The 22,356-nt window shown below is 41.3% G+C and overlaps 1 protein-coding gene across 5 annotated transcripts in view; it reads left to right on the forward strand.

Annotated features, from left to right (window-relative positions):
• SFXN1 (sideroflexin 1) overlaps positions 1 to 22,356 on the forward strand; it is a 35,387-nt gene that overhangs the window by 7,246 nt on the left and 5,785 nt on the right. For 2 of the 5 annotated variants that reach the window (XR_014886696.1, XM_010718965.4), the window contains exons 1-8: positions 8,964 to 9,123; positions 15,307 to 15,481; positions 16,060 to 16,230; positions 16,947 to 17,045; positions 18,060 to 18,135; positions 19,181 to 19,266; positions 20,459 to 20,586; positions 21,119 to 21,168. Coding sequence is in view for 4 of the 5 variants with exons in the window: in XM_010718965.4 (XP_010717267.1) it covers positions 15,318 to 15,481; positions 16,060 to 16,230; positions 16,947 to 17,045; positions 18,060 to 18,135; positions 19,181 to 19,266; positions 20,459 to 20,586; positions 21,119 to 21,168 (774 nt within the window). In the remaining variant the exon portion in view is untranslated. Of the gene's footprint in view, positions 1 to 7,963; positions 8,084 to 8,963; positions 9,124 to 15,306; positions 15,482 to 16,059; positions 16,231 to 16,946; positions 17,046 to 18,059; positions 18,136 to 19,180; positions 19,267 to 20,458; positions 20,587 to 21,118; positions 21,169 to 22,356 lie in introns of those variants that run through there. The other 3 variants (XM_085236979.1, XM_010718966.4, XM_085236978.1) reach the window with 3 other exon arrangements.

Below are 22,356 nucleotides of genomic sequence, written 5' to 3' on the forward strand. Positions count from 1 at the left end.
TGCTTGCTTTCCCTTCCCCTCTCTCTTTCTCTCATTTTTAATTCCTTCTCAGCAGGTCTCATCCCTCCTTCTTATGATCCTGTTCTTTAATCATCATTCATCCCCAAAGGAGGATGAAAAAGACAAAAAGTGAATTGTTTGTTTTTCAGTAATAGTGATGCCTAATGAAACTCATTCTGAGCTTTCTTTTTATAATTTTGAGCAGGTTTTTTTTCTTCTTTTCTCCTCAAAGCACAGCACAGGTGAGATTTACTGCATGTACTTATCTTCTGAAAATGCAGCACATTGCTGCTTTGGAGCAGAAACCCTGGGATGAGGGGGAACATCGCCTTCGTAAGAAGACACTGAGAACATTCGCACATTCTTCATTCATTTAATCCAATATTCATTCCAGCAGCCAGTCTTTCTCATATCTCATCCCTAATTTCATGTGATCATTTTGTGGATGAAATTCAGGTCTGGCTGAGCTGAGGCCGTAACAGCACAGCAAAGCCCCTTAAACAGCTCTGCAGGTTTCAAAGCCTTCCCCTTCAAACAGGGCACCCTGCTGTGCTCATTTGCCACTTCAGCTAATTTGTGAGCTTTTAAAACTTGCACGACTTAATAGTCATACCCAGGTGAGGCACAAAAGTGAGATCCATTAAACCCTTATTACTGTTCAGGTAAATGTAGCAGTGGGATTAGGCAGCCAATCGGCACAGTTCTGGGAGACATTTCTGCAAAGGATGGGTTGAATTTGCTTTTTGCTGCTCTCCAGCTGATGTGCCCTCAGACAGCACTGAAGGATCAGTTCATGTCCAGATCAGAGCTTGCCCAAAGCTGCCAGCAATGGGACAATGGTGCGGGTGAGAGAAACCCAGAAATAAACAGAAAATTGGTTTAATTTTCCCTATGCCCCCACATATAACAGCTGCTTGATTTTGTTTAATGCTTTTCAACCACTGCTGACCGATGCTGAAATCAGAGGAATACCCAGGAAAGGAAATCTCATGTGTCTCTGCTACCACCCTACAAAACATCTGTTGCTCCTCTGAGACTCTTTTTGGAGAAACGCCCATTGGGTTGGCATGAAGATTTGAAAATACACATAGAGTAGCACCTTGATCCAAATGATCTTAATCCAAACAGTAATTAGCTATTAGAAGACTGAGCCAAAGCTGAGCAAAATCCAAAGCTTGCATTCAGAGATAAACGTGCTTTAATCTACCAAACAGCACACACACAAAAGCTGGAGAAAGGCGGCTTGATTTACAAAATAATATTACAATCTGCGGATACAAACTGTACTCACGTCACTCTCAGGATGACTTCTTGAGTCTGCATGCATGGGATGTATTAAACATCAAATCAGCTGAGGCGGGTTAGCAGAAATAACGTCTGAAAGAGCTGTCAAGTTTCTAAATAACTGGTTATACTAATAAGCCAAGATAACTTCAGCCTCAATTTACCTTCTCGGAAAAATCAAGAGATTCTGGAAATGGAGCAGCAGGTATGAACTCTCTTAGAGGATCAGCGAAGCACGTGGCTGAATTGGTAGTGTCATGGTTGGGCATTCCATGGGAAAAGCACGGCAGTGAGTACAAAGCACGGAGGAAAGATGAGAGGCAGAAAATAATAAAACCAACCCACACATCAAGGTCTCAAACTCCTTCTTGTATAATGAAGACCCATCAGGAGGGAGAAAGAGTCAGTGAGAGAAGGGATTACTCGTCCCCAAACACTGATAACAAGGCCTAAATATTCACTACTGTGTGGATATATATATATATTTTTTCTTTTGGAGTACCATAATCTATAAAAGAAAAGGAACAATGCTCCATTCCCCACGTGCCCTGAGCAGTCAGTCCAGGTCTGTTCATACATCCCCTTCCCACGTCACCAATCCTTCCTTACATTTCTAGTGTAAAACCCAAACCAAAGCTGGCTGGTTTCAGCTGCAGCCTCTGAGATTTTACAAGCTCTTTTTGGACAGAAGAAGAAGACAGAAATGAAAGGGAAATATCCACCCTGGGACAGGGCAGGAACTGAACAACCCATACCCCCACCAGCAGGATCCCTCCACAGCTGATTGCTGAGGTATGAAACAGCACATAAACCAGCATGTCAACACGAAAATATAGACTGTCCCCTCTCCACTGATGTATGCTTTATTTGCACATGCACCATTTTTTTTTATAGTGTATGGCTTGCATTTTTTCTTTCACTCCATGGATGGGCAGAAAAATTGAATATATGAATCAAAAGAGAAGTCATGGCAAAAATGACAGTGCTTTTAATGTCAAAGATGGCTTTGACATATTAATTAGTACCTCAGAAATGAAATAAAGCCAGCGATACGGAATGATTCATTAGAATGAAATTAATCTGAGAAATAATTAATTCTGAGTGGATAAATAAAAAGAGTACGAATGGATATATTAGCAGCAAAACTCTTCACAGCTGAGTGTTACAGTGATTTTTAGCAGCAGTAGATCAAGCTACAGATAACATAATTTTCTTAGCAGATGGCTTGGTAGGTGGCACTCCACTCTTAAGCTGCAGATTTACTCCTGAGCTGCGTGCCAGCCAGCAGCACAAAATGGATCTTTCTCCCATATTCCAGCATAGCCCCTGAACAGTGGATGGAGAACTGCTCCTCTTCCATCAGAGCACTTTTGTTCTTTCTCCATCGTGCAGAACATGTGATGATGAAAAGTATTGTTGGCACGAACCTAAGCACAGTGCCTCTGAAGGTTAGCAGAGTAGGTAAGAAAAGTCAGACTATTACCCTACGGCTGATGATGTATATATAAGTGCACATTACTGCACATCCAATATGGTTATGCTCTATGGCTCTTCTATAGGCAGGCTATAAAAATCCTTGAATTAATGAGAATTAAAGGAAATATGAAAAATAAAAAATAAGAAATGGAATGGAATGGAATGGAATGGAATGGAATGGAATGGAATGAAATGGAATGGAATGGAATGGAATAGGTTGGTTGGAAGGGACCTTGAAAGAACATCCAGTCCAACTGCCTGACCTTTTCAGGGCTAACCAAAAGTTAAAGCTTATTAGAAGAGCATTATCCAAATAGCTCTTAGCACTGACAGGCACTCGGGTAGTGTTTGATCTGTGTTTGACTGTCCTCACAATGAAGAAATTTGTCCTAACATCCAGTCTGAACCTTCCCTGGTGCCAGTAGAAAAATAAGAATCCAAACCAAGGTTCTGGTTTTAGTTTCTTCATTCCTCCTGCCACAGTTTCAGCCAGAGCTTTTGAAACAGCCAGGGATCAGACTGGATTACCCCAAACCGTGATACAATCCCAAATTCATTTTCACCCTACCCTGTCTGCATACTTTTTCTGTTCCAGCTTTTGTGCCAGTCTGACCACACCAGGTAGAACTGGTTCATCTCAATAATTCAGTAATATCTGGCTCTTTGCAGCCTGCCTCTGTGTCCTTGGCTTTTCCCTGCCCTGTGTTGCAAAGAAAGAAGTTGCTGCGACAGCAGCTCCCAGAGCAGTGTCTAAGAAGCAGTGCTTCCCCTGACTGGAAATGTTCCCTGCTTCCTATCATCCATTTGTCAAAATCCATCTCAGGGTCAGGGGCCTCAAAGCCAGTGAGCTGCTCATGCTCCTGCCCTGCGAGGCTCAGCAGCTCTGGGCTTGGAACACATCAGGGTTTGGCTGCACCAGCACAGCTATTCTCATTTCCTAATGCTTTTCTAGAAAAATCCCAATGATTTCTAGTAACTGTACTCTACTTATAGTAATTCTGGTCTGTTTTCCAGGAGTTTTCTTCCACTATTTAGGAATTTCTCATGGCTTTCTAGGAATTGTGCATTTCTTTCTAGGACTCCTCTACTGTTTTTCAGAAATTCTCCCTTCTCTTTTAGAAATTGCCTTCTAGTTTTTCAAAAATTTGTAGCCAGCTTTCTAGGAATTCACTTTTTGCTTCCTAGGATTCTCCCCATTGCTTTCTAGGAATGAAATTTGTGTTTTAAGAGTTTCCTATAATTTTCTAGGAATTCCCAAAATCTTTCTAGGAGTTTCCTATGGTTCTCTTGACACTTTCTATATGTTCCCAGGAATTTTCCTGCTGCTAGGAATTTCTCACTGCTCTCTCGATATTTCTACCAGCTTTCTAGGTACATTTATCATGCTGTGACATGTTGATCCATGCTGTTAATGCTGTTGCATGCTATCAGGCTGGATCTTAGGAAAAATTTCTTCTCAGAGTGATCAGGTATTGGCACAGGCTGTCCAGGAAGGTGGGTGAGTCACCATCCCTGGAGGTATTGAAGAAATAAGTAGATGTGGCAGTGAGGGACATGGTCAGTGAGCATGGTGGGTAGGGTTGGGGATATCCCAGATGATCCCAGCAGTCTTTTCTAACCATAATGATCCTATGATCTGCGATGGCATGTGGCATGCTATTCAGAGTTGTCTGGTGATGTCTTATTTTGTCCCACGTTGTGTTGTCACATTTTGTTCTTTACTCACATTTCTGCATGCCTCTCCATGTTCTGGCATGCTCCCGTGCATGTCAACCGCTGCTGCTGCATACCTGGTCCCTAAAGGATGGTGAAAAAATTTGTCCAGCACAGCTGAAGCAGCTGTGACACCCCATGGGATGGTGCTGAAGCAGGAGGAACCTACACCTCCTCTTGCTCCATACTCCATCCATCAGCCTGCCTGGCTGAGAGCCTTGCTGCCAGCAGTGCTTCAGGCTCTGTACAATTCCACAGGAGACATTTTTGGAATAGCCACATCACAGGGGAAATGGTCCCTAATCCTCTTGAAATTCTGGTTTATCCCTTTAAATGTAGTGCAATGCCCCTTCTAAATGCAGGATGGCTTTTCACGTTCTTCCTCTTCAAGTCTTGCTTGCTGTAACTGTGGATGTTTTCATCTAGATAAAGGGGAAAATTTGGTATGCGTCAATTTAGCATTTGGCACAATACAGCATGAGTAAGCTGAAGTTAGGTTCAGATACTGCAAATGGAGCCAAAATCTTTAACAGACTTTGCCAGTAATTCTCTACTAGAGCTTATATAAGGGCTTATTACAATTTATGTTATCAAAAAGTGTTGTGTTGCTCATCTGTTAGACCATTTTTCCCTGGTTAATAGTTTATTCTTTGGCAGCTGAGACTGCTGGAAAATAGGGTGGAGGTTTTTGATATACTGACATGGACTCACAGAAATCTCTAGTTCAGAAACAGACTTTGAATTCAGGAGACTTTACTGACATGCCTTCCAGTCTGAGGTTTGGATTTCCTGCATAACATTAATGCACAGTAAGTCAGCAGAGCAGAAAAAATGCTTTATATATATGGTTCACCCAGTGCCACATTGCGCTCCTGATAGTAAAACGCAGCACAAAGCTTTCACACGCACCTCCTATCAAGTGAGTGCTAAAAACAGTTCCCAGAAATGTGGCTGGGTTCTTCTGGCAAACCTCTGATAACAGTCAGCTTGGTGCCAAGGCTAGTTCCTAACACCATCCCAAGAGCCAGCTGCTGAACACACTCCAGCTCCTTGCTCTGCACCTTCAGAGCCGTCATCACACATCGTTTCCCACCCGCTGTACAACTGCCTTTCTCGTGGAAGTAGAAAAGTCTTGATACATTCCATGCTTGCTGTCTGTGATACAGGGCTGCAGAAAACCTAGTCCTGTAGTGCCACTTACTGGATATCTGTGTTAATAATTGCAGTGCACAGCAGCTCTCAGTTTTTGTTGTTTGAATCCCAGCACCAATTTGAAATGGCAAAAAATATAAAATTATTAGCGTCCAATGTAAATATTATGAATGCAGCGAAGCTTGAAGAGAGTGAATACAGTAAAGCTCATTTCTTAGATGAAGCAGTAGCTGTACAAAAGCAGAAATGTTCCTGCTCTAATTTGCATAGGGAAAGGTTTGCTCTGCAGCTGTCTAGAAATTCTTTCAGGTGAAACACTAAGAGGGTTAAATTCATGTCTAGTTCAACAAGGACAAAGGACTGAATGTACACCTGAAAGCTTGCAGGAGTCTTATTAGCGGGGTCTTCTGAAAATAAGATGACTGAAAGGAACACTTCAACAGGAACTAAGGTAGCACTTACTTCATGCATCCATTTCAGTCTCTAGAGATGTGCTTCCTGTAAGTACTACTAGTACTTACACTGTAATTTAACCCCACTCCATATGAAAACCTGTAAGAAAACACATGCTTGAGTTTACTGACCAAACTGTGTGGATTCAGTCTATAGGACTGTCTGTGTGAGGGTTTTGGGAGGGAATGAGGACTTCAGAAGAACAAAGCTGTATTACCCAGCTGCAGATCAATATACTGCATACTACATCATGGGGTCTTCCCCTCCCAGTCCTCTAAGGCAGAGCTGCCCGGGAGCCACCACAGCCTCTTCCAGCCCATCTTATCTTACTTCAAAGAGTCTATGAGCATGGAGTGTCTGTTTTTTGGCCTCTGCATGTTGGTGAGCTATTCTGGCACTGGTAACCTAGCACTGTCTGCAGAATATTCATGGGATGTAACACAGCTTCATTGCAGCACGCTTTTCCCATTCCCAAAAGACTCAATATGAGATACGGGATGACACCAGCTCACATGTTGCTGACTTATCAAATTATCATAACACTATCGAACTGAGACTTTAATGAGCTTTAATTGATTTGTGAAATGAGCTAGCAATCTATTTTGTGCATCTATCACCGTGTTCATGTAGAAGCTGGGATGCAGAAGGAATGGGAACAGCCTAATTGAGTATCCCTAGCCTTTTTTTTAATCTCAAATGACTGCACATCTTGTAACCATCAGAGAAGCTATCAGATGGTACAAAGAGAAAACGAGGAGTGACCATAATTACCAAAAAGAATGAGACGCTCTGTGATCCATTCCTCAGCCTTTTATTTATTTAAATCCACATTTATTTGACATTTTTAAGGCACCACATGCAAGAAAGTTTTCATCAGCTGGAAGAAATTTCATAGTAATAGTTTCTTTTTTCTTTTTTTCCTATTTTTATTTTTTAGGGATCTGAGGGTGAATTATTTTTCTAAGGGTTCAGTTACTGTGGTTTCCTATGAGCATTTCCCTGCTGCTGGCTGTTTTCTGCAATACTTATTAAAGCTGGAGTAACGAAAATGAGAAAGTCCATAAACATCCATCTTTGTTGTCAAGGTTGCCTTCGGGCCAATGGTTCTTTTGCCTCTGAAGTTGTTCCTATTAAACTGACTGATGATCCAATTTGTTCACCAACCGAGTACTGCCATCTTGCTACAGAGGTGGCCAATAATATTTCTTGTAACCCTTCCATCAGCTTTTATTCCGTTAATTATGAAAGTAATTTCACAGCCTGACCTGCCTGCAAAACTTGAGGCCACAAGCTTCTGCCACGAGCTGCCAGCAGCCCACGACAGGCCTGTCCATCAGGGAGCTGAGCAAGCTGGACACCGTAATGCCACAAATAACCCAAAATCACAAAATCATAGAATATCCCAAGATGGAAGGGACCCACAGGGACCATCGAATCAAACCTCTGTCCATACACAGGACCACTCAAAACTCAAACCCTGTGTCTGAGGGCATTGTCCAAACACTCCCTGACCTCCAGCAGCTCAGGGCCGTGCCCGCTGTCCCGTGCAGCCGGTTCCATGCCCACCGCCCTCTGGTGCAGAACCTTTCCCTCACCCCACCCGCCCTCCCCCGACACAGCTCCACGCCGTTGCTTCCAGCCCTGTTGCTGCCACAGAGAGCAGAGCTCGGCGCTGCCCTCCGCTCCACGTGAGGTGCCATGAGGAGCTGCAGGGTGCCAAACCTTCCCCTCAGCCTGCGCACACGCTCTCCCTACAAAGGCAAAGAGCATCCCTGCAGCCCTCCTACTACACTTTGTTTCCAGTACAAAGCTGTGTAAAGCCGTACACTTTATTTTACCGTCCAAAATGACCGCTCAGCCGGCCGACCCCCGCCTCTCCGCCCGGCCCCGCTGGGGCGGAGCGGGGCGGAGCGGAGCGGGGCGGCCGCTCTTCAAGCCGGCCCCGCGCAACGCGAGTCTCTTCCGGGCGGCGGGGCGGCGCGGAGCCGGCAGCGCGCGGGGCGCGGTGAGTACCGGCAGCGCGGTGCGCGGGGTTGGGCCGCGGGTGGAGGTTGTCGCCCTGCCCGCTCTGCCACCCCCGTCCTCCTCGGGGAGGATCCCAAGCCTGAATTCGCCCCTGTTTCCTGAAAGAGGATCCTCGGCTTCCGCGCCTTCTCAGCACCCCCGAGCTGCCCGCAGAGCGGGGTGCCGTGACACAGGGCTGGGAGCCGGGGGTTCTCAGTAGGAGTGTTTATTTTATTGCTGTAATGATAAAGCAGGAGGGAGCGACAGCTGGCTTTGTACCAGTTTAAAATTGGCTGTATGGTTCCTATCAGAAATATATATATCCAGTAGTAAAAAAAAAAAAAAAAAAAACTATTGAAGAAGGTCATGAACGTGTCTGGGTACGGCCTGATAATCCTACCTCAGCTTACCGTAGGGCTGTAGAGACAAGCTCGCAGCAATCAGCAATGACACAAAATCAGACCTTGAGTTAACCCTTCTTAGCTTTTTCTCTCTTAATGACAAGGAGAGGTCGGTGTGTGATGCATCCCTGCATTACCCATCCCGCGGTGTGAGCAGAGATGGCAAACTGCAGGCACGTGCTGCTGCAGCTCGGACATCTGGAAACAGCTTCAATACAGAATGATGAAATCTGCCACAAAGTGACACACCAAAGATGGCTGCTGCTTTGAGGAGGGAGCCCCAGCAGCAGGCTTCTGTTGCTAGGCTACAAACAGGATGTACATTTATAAGCAAAAAAGTATCTTGCAGTGTTGCCACGATTTGCTTTCTCCAGCACTCAATTTGTTCTTGTGATTGCAAAAGGAAAAAATGTAGTGTAAAGATTTTTTTTTTTTTTTTTTTTTTTTTTTTTTTTTTTTTTTTTTTTGTAATCTAAATAAGTATTTAGTGGATGGAAAGGCTTTGGGAGAAGGAACACTTTGCAAGTGTGCTTGTTAGCATTTGGTGCATATTGCATCATACTTCTCTCAGTGCTGCTTCTTTCCAACTGTGATAGCAAGCACAGTGCAAATAGAGGAATACCGCTGCTTAATGACCCTGGTAAGTCTGAGAGCTGCTGTTTTGTCATCAAGTAGAAGTGCTTTCCAACTATCCTGCCTTGATTGACATCCCTGGAGAATGCATTCATTGTGTTCGTTCCTTTGCCAGAACAATTGAAATATGGGTAGTAGCTGGGTTTGCATTTTTGCTGTTGCTTTACCAGAGTATTGTAATATTAAAGTAGAATGGGTTACCTTTTACTGATCAGGAGGAAATACATTTCCTGTTTTGTTTTGTTTTGTTTTTCTCCTAAACCAGCTAGCCACTGTTCTCATGGAGTTCCTTCTGGAAAACAAAAATACTGAGTTTGTTTGGGCAAAAAAGGCCTAAAAAGGGCCAGTATGTTACTGGAGGAATAAAAGTGCCTAACAGAATCTTTCTATAGTTTCTATCAAAGCACCGTGAGAGGTGCTTCAGGAGAACTGAGCTCTGGAGTAACAAGCAAGTGGCTGTGGTTGCTTTGATTTATAAATGAGGCAGAGGAAGAAGAGAGCTGTTCCTCTCCCCATTTTGTAGCAGTGAGTACTTTTCTGAGCCTAAGGCTTTTTCCAGCCTACGTCTCTTGTTTCCCAGAACAGGACATTTGCACAGCCAGCTGCTGGGGGAGTGCTTTGAAGGATAGAGATCTAGGAGCCTAAATGTGTCGCACCTTGTCTCTCTCTCTCCATGAATCTGCACATCAAATGATTTCAGCAGCACATGGCTCCAACTTTAGAGTTATTCTGTAGTGCTAGGATTCTGATAAGAAGTGGGTACTGCTGATACCTTCTATTTTTAATCGGTTTTCAGAGAGGGAAAGAAAAGTGATTTTGTTCTCCTTTTCTGAAAAAAGAACACTTAGCTCCTAGGAGATTTTGTGAATCATGATCTAACCCAAATGCCTGAAGTGAGGGATCTAAGTCAGTCCTGGTAAAGGGTACCATGAAAGTTCCATCTTTCATTCAGCATTTATGTTGGCTAGTTTATTCTCTTCCTCTACGAAGGCTGCTCTGAGTTCTGTGAGTATCATGTGTCCAATGATGTATAAGTAATGTTATAAATGATTTGGTCTGAGGAGCTGAGATGTGAAATGTTGCAGTGTTCGTTATCACATCTGCACTGCTTTAGACACGGTCTTCTTTTCTCTTGGCTAGCTGTTGTCCTCCCCAGCTCAGTGTTTGCTTGCTTTCTGGTCTGCATGCAAGGGAGGTGAAAGGCCGCTCTCAGAGTCCACTAAAATAAGGGAAGGTACTGGAGCTGATAATCTGGACTCTGGCCCCCACAAAACCAAAAAGGAACAGAAAATTCTGTATAGTGAAGCAGTATCCTATCCAGTCTGAGGACGTTTGCCAAAGGATCCGCCTTCAAGAAAATCCAGGCCTTTGTATCTATTCAGGAAAGCCTATTTCTGGGTGAGTTTCCGGGCTAATAACTCTCAAAATATTCTCTCAGACAATATAACACTTCTCAGCAACCTGCAGGGAGTTCTTATCTTTTAGCCCTTGTCAGAATCACCTCCCTGCTCTTCCGAGGAGTGGCAGAAGCTCTCTGCATCACTCAAGGAATGGATATTTTGATACTCGGGATGCTTCTTGACTCAGAACAGTGACTACAGCTTTCAGAAACATCAGGATACACAGTTGTGTCATCAAGAAATTTCCTTTGTCAGAGCTCTACTTTGAGCTTTAGCTTGGATATTGGAAAAAAGCAGTGTTGTGTCTGGTGAAGTTTTTTTACTTGCAAAATGGATTTTTTCAAGATTTGGGTTAAAATGCAGGATGTAAGTAACATAAGAAAGCATATATTGTTGCAAGGAAAGTAGCAAATCCAGTTTCCTCATTCAAGCACTGCTGCCTGAGTGTGGGTTGCCCAGCTTGAATTCACCCCCTAGTTTGAGTCCTTCAAGTGCACTGTTAGTAACAAATAGGCTTCACATTTTATAGAACCTCATATTTTGTTTGCAACCGTGTTTCTTTTCATCCATGTCAAAATGAATACTCAAATGTCTGGGTTGCTCAGAACTGTCTCAGGTGGTCCTTGCTACTCTTCTGGCTGTTGCTGCAGTGTGAGAAGCGACCTATGGCAGTCAGCGTGCTGTCTGAAGTGCAGTTTGGAAATAGGACACTGGAGAGTTGAACTGACAACTCCTGAATCGGCATTTTTTAGAATTGTTGCAACTGCTTCTGTTGACCTTTTAAACAAGGTTTAAAGTCTTCTGCTATTGCTGCTGATTCTGCAGCAAATCTAAATGCAGCCTTTGTACTAAAATTGTTGATCAGGCTTTGTGTGGGTTTTATGTAATTATTTTTTAAGAGAGGCCAATCTCACTTAGTTCCAAGCCCTTTTTCCTTCCCATTAATGTCAGTTTACAATGGGAACTCGCAGGCAGTTTCATCTCATCAGAGGACAGCAGGTTGAGGTGTGCTTAGCACTGGGACATTCTGTTCAAGGTCGCTTTCTGATTGGAAAGAGGAGTTGAAAGACACAGTCAAGAAGTGATTCAGTTTAAAAGAAAGATATTTGTAGAAGGTTATTCAGAATACAGAGTTGAAAATTTCTCTGCAGATGAAGGAAAACCTTATTTTTGGCTGTGGATAAATAAAGCTTCAATATTTTGATGAGTTTGTAATCAAAAGAGTCTGTAATCATCTTACTGGTCCTGCAGCTGAACTCCTGGCAGCACGTTCCAGCAAGCCACAACCATTCACATGTGGGAAGCTGATGAAGCACGTGATTGCAGTTAGCATTCTGAAAACATGCCTTGATATGTACAAATGGCTGCACTGTGAAACATGGATGGTCGCTGTGTTGGTGCTGGGGAGCTGCAGTGCCAAACTGCAGGAGCACAGCTCTGCCCACAGCAGCTGCAACAATCCCACAGTGCAGCCATTCTCTGTGGCATTGAGAAATGGGGAATGCAGTAGTATGAATGTGCCAGAGGACGCTCAGTGCTTTATTATTGGTTTAATTTGCTAGTATGAGGTGTTGCTAACATTGAGGTTTGCAAATATATGTGATTCTGTTCAATACTTCCCCATTTAGTCAGTTGTTTGAAACAGCAGAGATGTTATTTCTTTCTTACTGTGCATTTTCCATGATTCTGTGCTACGTTGTCATCCTTGTCATTTATCCACTCATGTAGTGCTGATCCTCCTGCGTTGTGAATGTGACCACAGGGTGCTGCTGAAGTGTGAATTATTTCAGTGATTTAATGAATGCCGCCTCAAATCCTCTGCTAATGGAGTTGCTTGAGGAAGAGGAGCATTCAGACCAGATTGGGTGATTGTGTTGTTTACCTTTCCACCTTAAAATCTCAGGTGCTGCTAATTCAGTTTTCTTATTTTTGCAGGTGTTCTCCCCTCTGTCACCACTTACAAATAGCGATAGGTGTGGGAACAATAAATTCAAATTATTAGTCAACTGATGAAGAGGTGGACTGCAGCAGCCCCCTGGCGCTCAATTGCATATATAAAACAAAGTAAACCTTTTCACTTTCATTCAGGAAGATTTGTGCATTTACTTTCCCCTTCTGCAAACCTTCCACTTATCTCACGGTTCACTTGGGTTTATTTTAATTTGATTTAACCTCAGAGCCCCGTACTAGTTCTTATCACAATTTTATTATGAACGTTTGGGTAATTTGAGCTTAAATCTTGGACATGCTTAACTTATATTGAGAACTATTTGACACAAGTGATGGTATTCTAAAAGCATTTTGCTGGAAATTGTGCACATTTTCAATGCAGAACTTCCCTGGCTCTCCTAGACAAGGAGCACTGTAGTGGAGCAATGACTCAGAGTCCCGAGACCAACAAACCCAGCAACCTTTCTCTTTCAGTACAAGTTTTGTGTGCCACCAACCTGTATTTTTCCAGTGTCTGGAACTCGTTATGCTTCCTTGCATGGACAGCATCCGCTCCTTTGTGTGTGCACTGTCTGTCCGGGCACAGAGTCTTTATGACTTGAAACTCACTTAGAAAAGCACTGTGCCTACTGATGGTATTAAAGTGCAAGTCAGTTATGTCAATCACGTGATTGAGAAGAAAATGTTGTGTTCTTGGATAGTAGGCACCCAAGGCTTTGATCTCTTTTTGCACAAGAGCAAATCTTTTATTGGGTGAATGCCAGCGAGACTGGAGTCCATGTGCTCTGCTTTACCTTTGTCAAGACCCGTCCTATCAAAGTCAGGAGTTTTTGTTCCTGTTGTCATCTTTTTAAACAGACACAGTGATTTCAAGCATAAACTTTTGCAGAGGCACATGCCAAACGCCTTTGTCAAAGTGTTTTCCATTTTCCTGCTGCTTTGCTTTTTGCTGCTGCCACGCTATCCCTTGCCATGCATCCACATGAAAGTCTATCTTTTTCCTTGGGATATGCCCGCACAGGAAGGTGGAAGTGTGTTGGTAGCAAGGTTGTACCTGCTCCTGTCAGTTTAACTGGGGGTAAGGATAGGATGTAGCTGTGGTTCTGTTCTCTGTAGATCCACCTCCATCAGGGCAGGCTGAGTGGCTTGGAGTGAAATTATACTGAATTGATCTTTGTTGTTTAGATTTGGGGTTCATGGCGGAAGTTTTGTATGCAATAAAAACAAATCACAGACAACCCAGTAATATGTACAAAGCAGTTTTCAGCACTTGCTGATCAGTGTGAAAGGAAAGCAAAGAGCCTCTATTTATGAAGTGCTTTTTTAAGCATTCGTTGGACAGTTTTAAACAGACTGACATAAGCTGTCCTAAGCAGGTTTAATCTTTCCTAATGAAACTGATAATTTAATTATAAGGATATTGAAACAGACTGTCCCACAAATACTTAACTGGTAGGGAAGTATTCTCAGAATGATTTCCCTGCCCTTTGCAGCTGTCACCATTTTAGTCCAGAAGATGGTCTGGTTTGCTTGCTTTTTGTCATGCTGTATCTTTGTTCTGGAGGTGTTCAAGCCCAGGTTGGATGGGGCCCTGGGCAGCCTGGTCTAGTGCCAGATCTGGAGGTTGGTGGTGGCAGGGGGGTTGGAACTTGTTGGTCCTCGGGGGCCCTTCCAACCCACGCCATTCTGTGATCCAAGGATATTGGAAAACCCAGTGCTTTACAGAATAGGCGTATGGCATACAGCAAAACAGAGGCATTTAGGCCCTTATTTCTGTAGAATTCTCTTCTCCTGTGACTAAGATTTTTCCACTTAGTGTAGGGGATCATAATTACATTTGAGGGATGGACAACAACTTCTTCAAGTTTCACGAATAGTCTCTCCTTTTTTCCCTGTTTTGTTTTGTTTTTATGATGAAGATGCTCTGCATCCTTAGTTCCTTTCTTCTGATAATTCCTTTTTACGTTCTCCACCATACAAGTTTCACCAAATTTACACCAATAGCTCAGGAGCTTTACAGTGTTCCTTAGGTTTGTTGGTGGGAGGTAAAGATCAGATGTCAGAGTACTTTTAGTCATTTTGAAGTAAATCTTTAATTTTCTGGGCTTCAAGCCCTCTAAATGCAGAGCTGTGTTAGTTTGGTGCCTGTCACTGTGGTTCTGTTGCCATCCTTGAAGTGTCATTAGAAGAACTGTTCATCTGTTCACAATGTGGCAAACTGTTGCGTTATGTAATCTTTGTTTCTATAGAACATGGATTTGGGGAAACAGCATTGACTGAAAATATTTGGTGTTTGTAAACCTTATTTTTGTTCTTGCTTTGCAATGCCAGAGGTGCTAAGTGGATTTTGTTAAATGCTACTGCGCTGCTGCTTCAGGCATCTCTTGAAAAGTTTAATTTCCCTTTATGACAACGTGTTCAGTTAACACTAATTCATCACTCGAGTAAAGCAGATTTCTGTTTAAGATCTTGTTAATTAGTACATCTACCCCTTAGTGAGCTACTATACTTTGCATTCCACTCATCCTCAGATAATCATAGTCTTACAGGAAACCATGAAATGTATAAATGTTTTGGGAAGCAAGCCCAAAAATGTCGATGTTTAAGTTCTTTAAGTTAGTTTTTCTTTCATGAATACCAATCTTATTAAAACTATGATGATGTCTGACATCATCTACTTTCTGTACTCCCTTAAAGCCCAGTTCTGTAAGATGTCTTTTTTTTTTTTTTTTTTTTTTCCTGCTGCAACTAAAGCTATTTTTCATTGTGGGGTCTTACCAGTTTGAGACATGTTAAGAAATAAGAATTCTGAATTGCAAATGTCCATGTTTTCTTCGCAGAGTTTTTGAAGATGTCGGCAGATATACCGTTAAATATTAATATCAAGGAGCCCCGATGGGATCAAAGCACTTTCATTGGACGAGCCAGTCACTTCTTCACTGTAACAGACCCCCGAAATATTTTGTTATCTGATGCCCAGCTGGAAAGTGCAAGAAAAATTGTGCATGATTACAGGTATGGCAGTCATTTCTAATGCTGGCCCAAAAAAAGCGAATAAGAATATCACTGTTATAGTTCTAAAAGGAAATATTTAAGACCATGTATTTATTGCACCACTCTTTTGTCTTGTTTCAGAGCTTAAACTCTATCAGAGTACTAATGAACGGGGAAATTTTCATCTGAGAAAAACTATTTAGTGGGAGTATCTAGTTCTGAAAATAGTCAATAGAACAACAGTTTAAAATAGCCTTTCAAATGTATTTTTGGGGCATATAATTTATTAAATCAAGTTAAATTTCCAAAGTTTCATGCTGAGGGATTTTAGCTGTCCATTTCAGCTCAGACCCAGTACTGGCTTGAGTCAAGAGAATTTTGCTGGTTGTCAACTCAGCCTACACAACCGCTGCTGGGAGTTTTAATTCTTATTTCACCAATTTATTTAGTAGTTGAAGATCTACAAGCTGACTATAAGGCTAGATTAAATTAGCCTCCTCTGATGCTAAGTCTTTTCACTGGAAGTTGCAGCATTTTATGTTTATAACAGCTGTGCTTTTTGCTGTTGTCTCGTTTTGTTGGTTTCAATTTGTTCCAAGACAAGGTATTGTAGCACCTGGATTGACGGAAAATGAACTGTGGAGAGCAAAGTATATCTATGATTCAGCCTTTCATCCAGACACCGGTGAAAAGATGGTCTTGATTGGCCGAATGTCAGCTCAGGTACCCATGAACATGACTATCACAGGTTGTATGATGACCTTTTATAGGTAAGCAGTGGCAACATAACACACGAAACATTTCCCTATGAATTAGATAAGTGAAAGTCAGTGTTATTGTCAAAAGAGCATTTTAGAAGATGTATAATACATATTCTAAAATATAAAATTTTCCTTCCTTTTCTGTTTTCTCTGTGTTCCCTCTTAGCCTCATAGATTATTGGTTTCCTCTGGAAGCAGCTGTGATATAAGCTCTTGGATGCTTCTCCTAATCCATATATCCCACTTTTCCTTCTTATAATGTCTCAGAGATTTATTAGAACAATTAGGAGCATAGTAACTTCTTGAAGACTGAGAAAGTAAACCCTGCCTCTAAAATCCATTTCTCAGTCACTTATGGAGTCTCCAAAGAAAGCAAGTGAACTGCAAAGGACTAACTCTGGAAAAGTACTCTAGATCTTGTAGTTTAATTTTTTTCCTCTGTATGTTTTTGTAGAGAGGTTTGCTATAATGCTTTTGCTATTATTACAAACCTTTGTCCCAAGTGAACTGTTATTCATTTGCAATGCTTTTAAAATCTATTCTTAGAAGTAACTTGCACTTTCGTTATTAAGACAGTATCTCCTTGACTGAATTGCTTTATTCAGGTATCCAAGAATTGTATGATTACTGCTTGCAGTAACTTTTCTTGATTTGCCAACGTTTTTCTGTGCTGTTGACTCAACTCTGTTTTTAAAAATATTAATAGTTTGTTTTCTTTTTTCAAGAACGACACCAGCAGTGGTTTTCTGGCAATGGATTAACCAGTCCTTCAATGCTATAGTAAATTACACAAACAGGAGCGGTGATGCCCCAATTACTGTCAGGTCAGACACTGAACCAGATGCTTCTGATGTGTTCACAGGTTCTCTCTAATGGACTGGAGTATGATTGGTCTTTGAGATGGTAGATAAGTTTGTTCATCTGCATTTATCATCAGTTTGGTATTGTGTAGTGGAAATGCTCAGTCATGGCCTGTAGCAGTGATTGAGCACCTGGTGGGAAGGCAGGGCCAACCCAAAAGAGCTCAGGTGCATGCAGTGCAGCTGAGTGATCAGAAGGGATGGAGCCAGGATCGACCCTTTCCCAGACCTCATTTAAGGGTTGGCAGTGGAGGTGAGGGCATCTCTTGCTGGAGATCTCTGCCTACCTGAGGCTTTCCAAAGGCAGGCAGCTTTTTTTCCTTCATTCCTGCATCCATGGCTGCTCCACTTGGGCTTGTTCTCACCCAAAGACTTTGCCACCCTGCTATTATCACCCCATCATAGCATTACAGTATGTATAGTGAGGAAGCCTGAGAGTGATGGATGTGGCCTTCTTTTTTGCCCTTAAAGATGAAATTAAGGACCTTAATCAGTTCTGAGGCTGTCTTTCTTGTAGATGTCTGGCAGAAGGCAGTGGATTAGAGGGTATATAGACTGGCTGATTGGGTTGGATTTGGGTGTTTACAGCATAGCTGGTCTACACAGATTGGTTTTGGTACTTTTGATTTCAAATGCTATTGTAGATTTGACCTTAGAAATTAAATACAGAACTAAATCCTTCAAAGTGCTCATTCAGACATAAGAGAAAATGCCACGCAGCAATGCAGAATCATTGGAGCCTGGTTCACAGAAAAAATGTTGATTGCTTGTTGTTTTTACTGATAGTGGAAGAAAAAGGGTTAATTTGTGGTTTCATTTGACCATTCCACCCTTATCTTATTGCAGCAAAACAGAAAGGGCTATGCTTTAACTTTTGTAGGTGGAAGGAACTTACTGCACGTGCGAAAGTTGTTTGTTTTTGAAAATGGCATGGATGTAATTGTTATGCATGTACAAACGTTGTTATTTTTGTTTTAGCCAGCTGGGAACAGCCTATGTTTCTGCTACCACAGGTGCTGTTGCGACAGCTTTAGGACTTAATGCACTAACAAAGGTATTGCTGATACTTTTCCCATTCTTATTCAGATTTTGGTATTCTATGAAATGGCTTCCCCTCCTCTGGCTCTGTGTCATGCTGTGCACAGCTCAGTCATGGAGCTGTAATTACCCTTGGCAGCTCCCTTCTTTAGTTCCCAATCTTATTTTTGCCCCATATAGATGGTATAAATTATATTATATTATATATATATAATATAATTTTTTTTAATAATTATATATATATTTTTTTTTTTAATGACCTATCCTTGCTGTTTTCATTCACAAAATGTACCCAATGAAGGTGCCTCCTTGCCTTTTCTTTTAAGGTGTCAAAGTATCTGGCAGCGTTTGAAAGTTAATTGTGATGGATGTAATGACAATGACATAGAACAGTTACACAACTGTGCAGCCTGCCTGGTTTTTAATGTACAGTATTACTTCTGGAAACATGGAAGTCTACTCTGGACTGGTTGAAGAATGTGTAAAGAGCTGCTTCTCTTAAATATGGAAACTCAAATTCTTCAAACAAAAACGCAGCACATTCAAAAAAAGCCACAAATATTTTATATCCCTCAGTTTATGCTTTAGTATACTGGGCATGGTGCAGCACTGACACCTTATTTGAGAGATACTATTCTAAGCAGAGTAACTCAGATTATAGGAGATGTTGACTAGATAAATGGCTTCATGCAGTGAGTGTCCTTAGATGCAAAGCAGCTGTTCAAGATGTTGCTGGCTGTAACCTTGCCTTTAAAGACAGTGAAGCTAAGGTCTATTTAGTGTTGCCATCAAGCTGACAGGTGTGCTGGGAAGCTGGCATTTGTCTGCAATGGTGCTACTAAATTAAGGTGGTTTTTGCCAGTCTCCTGCCAGTGTTCACCCTGATAGAAGTATTTATGACTTAAGTCTTGCTTGTGTCTCTTTTGCCTCTGCCTTACCAGGGATTTTTTCCACTGAATTTTAATTTAAAAGAAATCTCATCTGTCATTAACAAGTGAAGCATTTTGATGTGACCTTCAGAAAAAATAATTATGTAATTCTTCTTTCTCTGCTTTTCACAGCATGTCTCACCTCTTATAGGACGGTTTGTTCCTTTTGCTGCTGTTGCTGCTGCTAACTGCATTAATATTCCACTAATGAGACAAAGGTAGGGAAAGGCAAAAAAAAAAAAAAATCACTCATTCCTAAAAGAAAGGATGTTATTGAGTTCTTAGATCAGCAAGGTACTGAAAAAAGAACATTATATTATCTTTAGTTTGTTTCAGAACCTTGCAAAAAACTTGGGCATGGACCTGTTATAGTTGTTTGACTGTGACATGTGTAAAATAAAATGTTCTCATTCTCTTCAGATAAATATCTATTTAGTTCTTCAGCCTTAAATCTCAGTAACCAAGTACCTGTTCTTCAAGACTTGATCACATGGGCCCTTTCGATACAAACTGCACTTTAGAAAAGCATAATCATTTCAGTGATGGCTCTTCAAATCCCACGTACAGAAGTTAGTCAGAGTTCTATTTAATCTTCTGAGATTACAAAAAATATGCACTGTCTCAATAACAAAGTTTCATATGTATTCTAATTTGGCAAGAAGTAAGAATAGAAATGAGGGGGGGGAAAAAACATCCTCTTAGAAACACAAGGTTATGAGCAAAAAAGGGAATATCTTCATGTTTATGTTCATGGTGAAGTTGAATCTATGGTGGTATTTTTTTCTTATAAAAGATGGGAAGAAGAACTAAGGCAGTCATCAGTATATCTGCCCTTCTGTCTGCTTCTCACTTTCTGAAAGGCTTTTCCCTGTGTGTGAGCTTTGCTCAAGTGCAGAATTGTGTTAAAGCTCTGATAGACAATAATGCAGATACAAAAATATAGTTTGCTTTGTGCATTCTGGTATACTTCTAAATATGTTCTTGGTGGTTAAAATGAAAACCCAGGCTAGAATGCCAGAGAATTGTATTTAATTCAATGAAACTAATCTGCTTTTACTCCCTATGTTGTAAGTGGGAAAGGACAGACTATTTTAAGAGCAGTCCAGAAAACTCTATTCATTCTGATCGTTCTTGAAGAAGAACCCTCTCTCTTCTGTATACTACAGAAACAACGGGTCTCAGAATACATGTGGCCAGGCTCAGATGTCAGACTGATATTACAAATATTCAGTTGTTCACTTTTTAGCATATTTTGCCCCAAATCTTTATTGTTCGAAATTTTTGCTCCAAACAGGAATAATAAAATAGCATAATTCTTCCAATCAAAAGTTTTAAAGAGGAGAAACATGACCAAAAAAAAAAAGCAGATAAATGCACGTCAGTCTCTGTTGTATTATTTTTATTCAACAGGGAACTCAAGTTTGGAATCCCCATCACAGATGAGAATGGAAACAGACTGGGTGAATCAACAAAAGCAGCTCAGCAGGCAATTACTCAGGTGGTTATATCAAGGATCCTCATGGCTGCTCCTGGCATGGGTAAGAATAAGTTCAGTCATATACAGCTCCTGATTATAAGTTCCTACTTTGACAGAGAACTTAAGTTCTATGGAAGTGATTTTTCTTAGAGGCCCAATAATCCTACAGATATGCACATAGTATTTGCATTTGTTAAATTTTAAGTCTGCATCTCTTACTGAGAAACATCCACAGTATGTTACACCGATGTGCAACAGAACAGTTCCTGGGGTGCTTGAGTAGAAATTGTGCAGTTAGCAAAGGAATTGTTGCAAATCCTGCTCAAGAGGAGCTGGTTTACTGCAGGTATGTGCCAAGTTACTGAGCTCAGGTTTGGTTACCTTTATCTGTGAAATTAGAAGTTCCACATATTGGAGAAGTCTACTTATGTAAATAGCAATCTGGTATTTCTTAATGGCAGCATGAAATGGAAGCTCAGTTAATGACAGACAGCTGTGAAAACTGAATTCCAGTGTTAGTTCATCTATACAGAAGATTAAATCCATGTGCCTTTATCTCCAAGTTTGATGCGTTATTTTTTTCTCATTTGCAGCAATTCCTCCCTTTATAATGAACACACTGGAAAAGAGAGCCTTTTTAAAGGTTAGTCTTAGATAAACTGCGTGCATGTATTTCAATGCTAAGTTAATATTTTCATGTATTTCAAATACTTTGTCTTGGTATTCTCCAGAGCTCTCCTGGAGGATGTTGTTGTAGAGTGTACTTCACAGCTGCTGCTTTCTTTGTCTTTCACAGATAGAGGTATCTTAGTTCTTTTAATCTTAAAGGACATGAAGAAACTACTCACTACTTATTTTGTTATTCTGGTAATTATGTGTAAAACGCAGAGTTCTTTCTAGTAAAGGCACTTTCCTCTTACCAAGACTTGGAATGCAGCTTATTTGAAAAATAGTAAAAGCTTGTGTAATTCTCCCCCCCCACCCAGATATCAATGAAGGAGGCTTTGCTTTGCTGCCATAGTAGCAGGTTTGAGTTTGGAAATAAGTGATGATAAAAATGCCTTTTTCAAGTGATCTTTTAAAACAAACTGGGTGTGTGAGTATGGGGTAGATGTGGGATGTGTGTGTGCCATCAGATGACGTTTTCCCTGAATTCTATTGCTGCTCAAGTAGTGTGAAGTCAAATCTGGTGCTGTAAATGTATAAACTAAACCAGCATGGTACTATGTGTGCATAAGAACGAAAATGATATTAATTACATAGTTGCTTAAATTTGGACAAACAATTTTTAAATGAGGAGATACAGCCAGAACCACTCCTCAGCAGTAAAGGGAATTTTATCTTTGATTGTTGATGTCACTGATTTACTTGCTTGCATAGCTCCAGACAAACTCTGTGCCTGGGAAACATGCTGGGCAGGCTGGAAGCGATAGCCTAAATGGATCTGCTTCCTCCCTGTTAGGTCAGAGTTTCCGAATCCTCCATTGGAAAAGTGCTTTTGGGCAGCAGATGGGAATGAGAGCAGAGGAAATTGCCCATTTCTATTGGTTTGTCTATGATAAAACCTTCTAAAATATTGCAATTTTATTATTTCTTATCTTCACACTTCCTGTGTGTGGTTAGATAACCTGGTTACATGCATCATTTGAAAGTGCTTGTGTATTAGTAGATAAATGGGGCATTAGGAAAACATCCCAGGTGTCTCCCAATTGCAAAAAAAACTTTTGTTTTCCTGAAGAGATTTTCTGTTGTTTTTTTTTCCCTGCTCCTGTTAACAGAAAACACTGTTGCTCAGAATAAAAAGTAGGAAATGTGGTGTTTGAATTTTAGA

This window comes from Meleagris gallopavo, chromosome 15 (genome assembly GCF_905368555.1).
Source record: "Meleagris gallopavo chromosome 15, MGAL_WU_HG_1.1, whole genome shotgun sequence".
NCBI classification, from domain to species: Eukaryota; Metazoa; Chordata; class Aves; order Galliformes; family Phasianidae; genus Meleagris; species Meleagris gallopavo.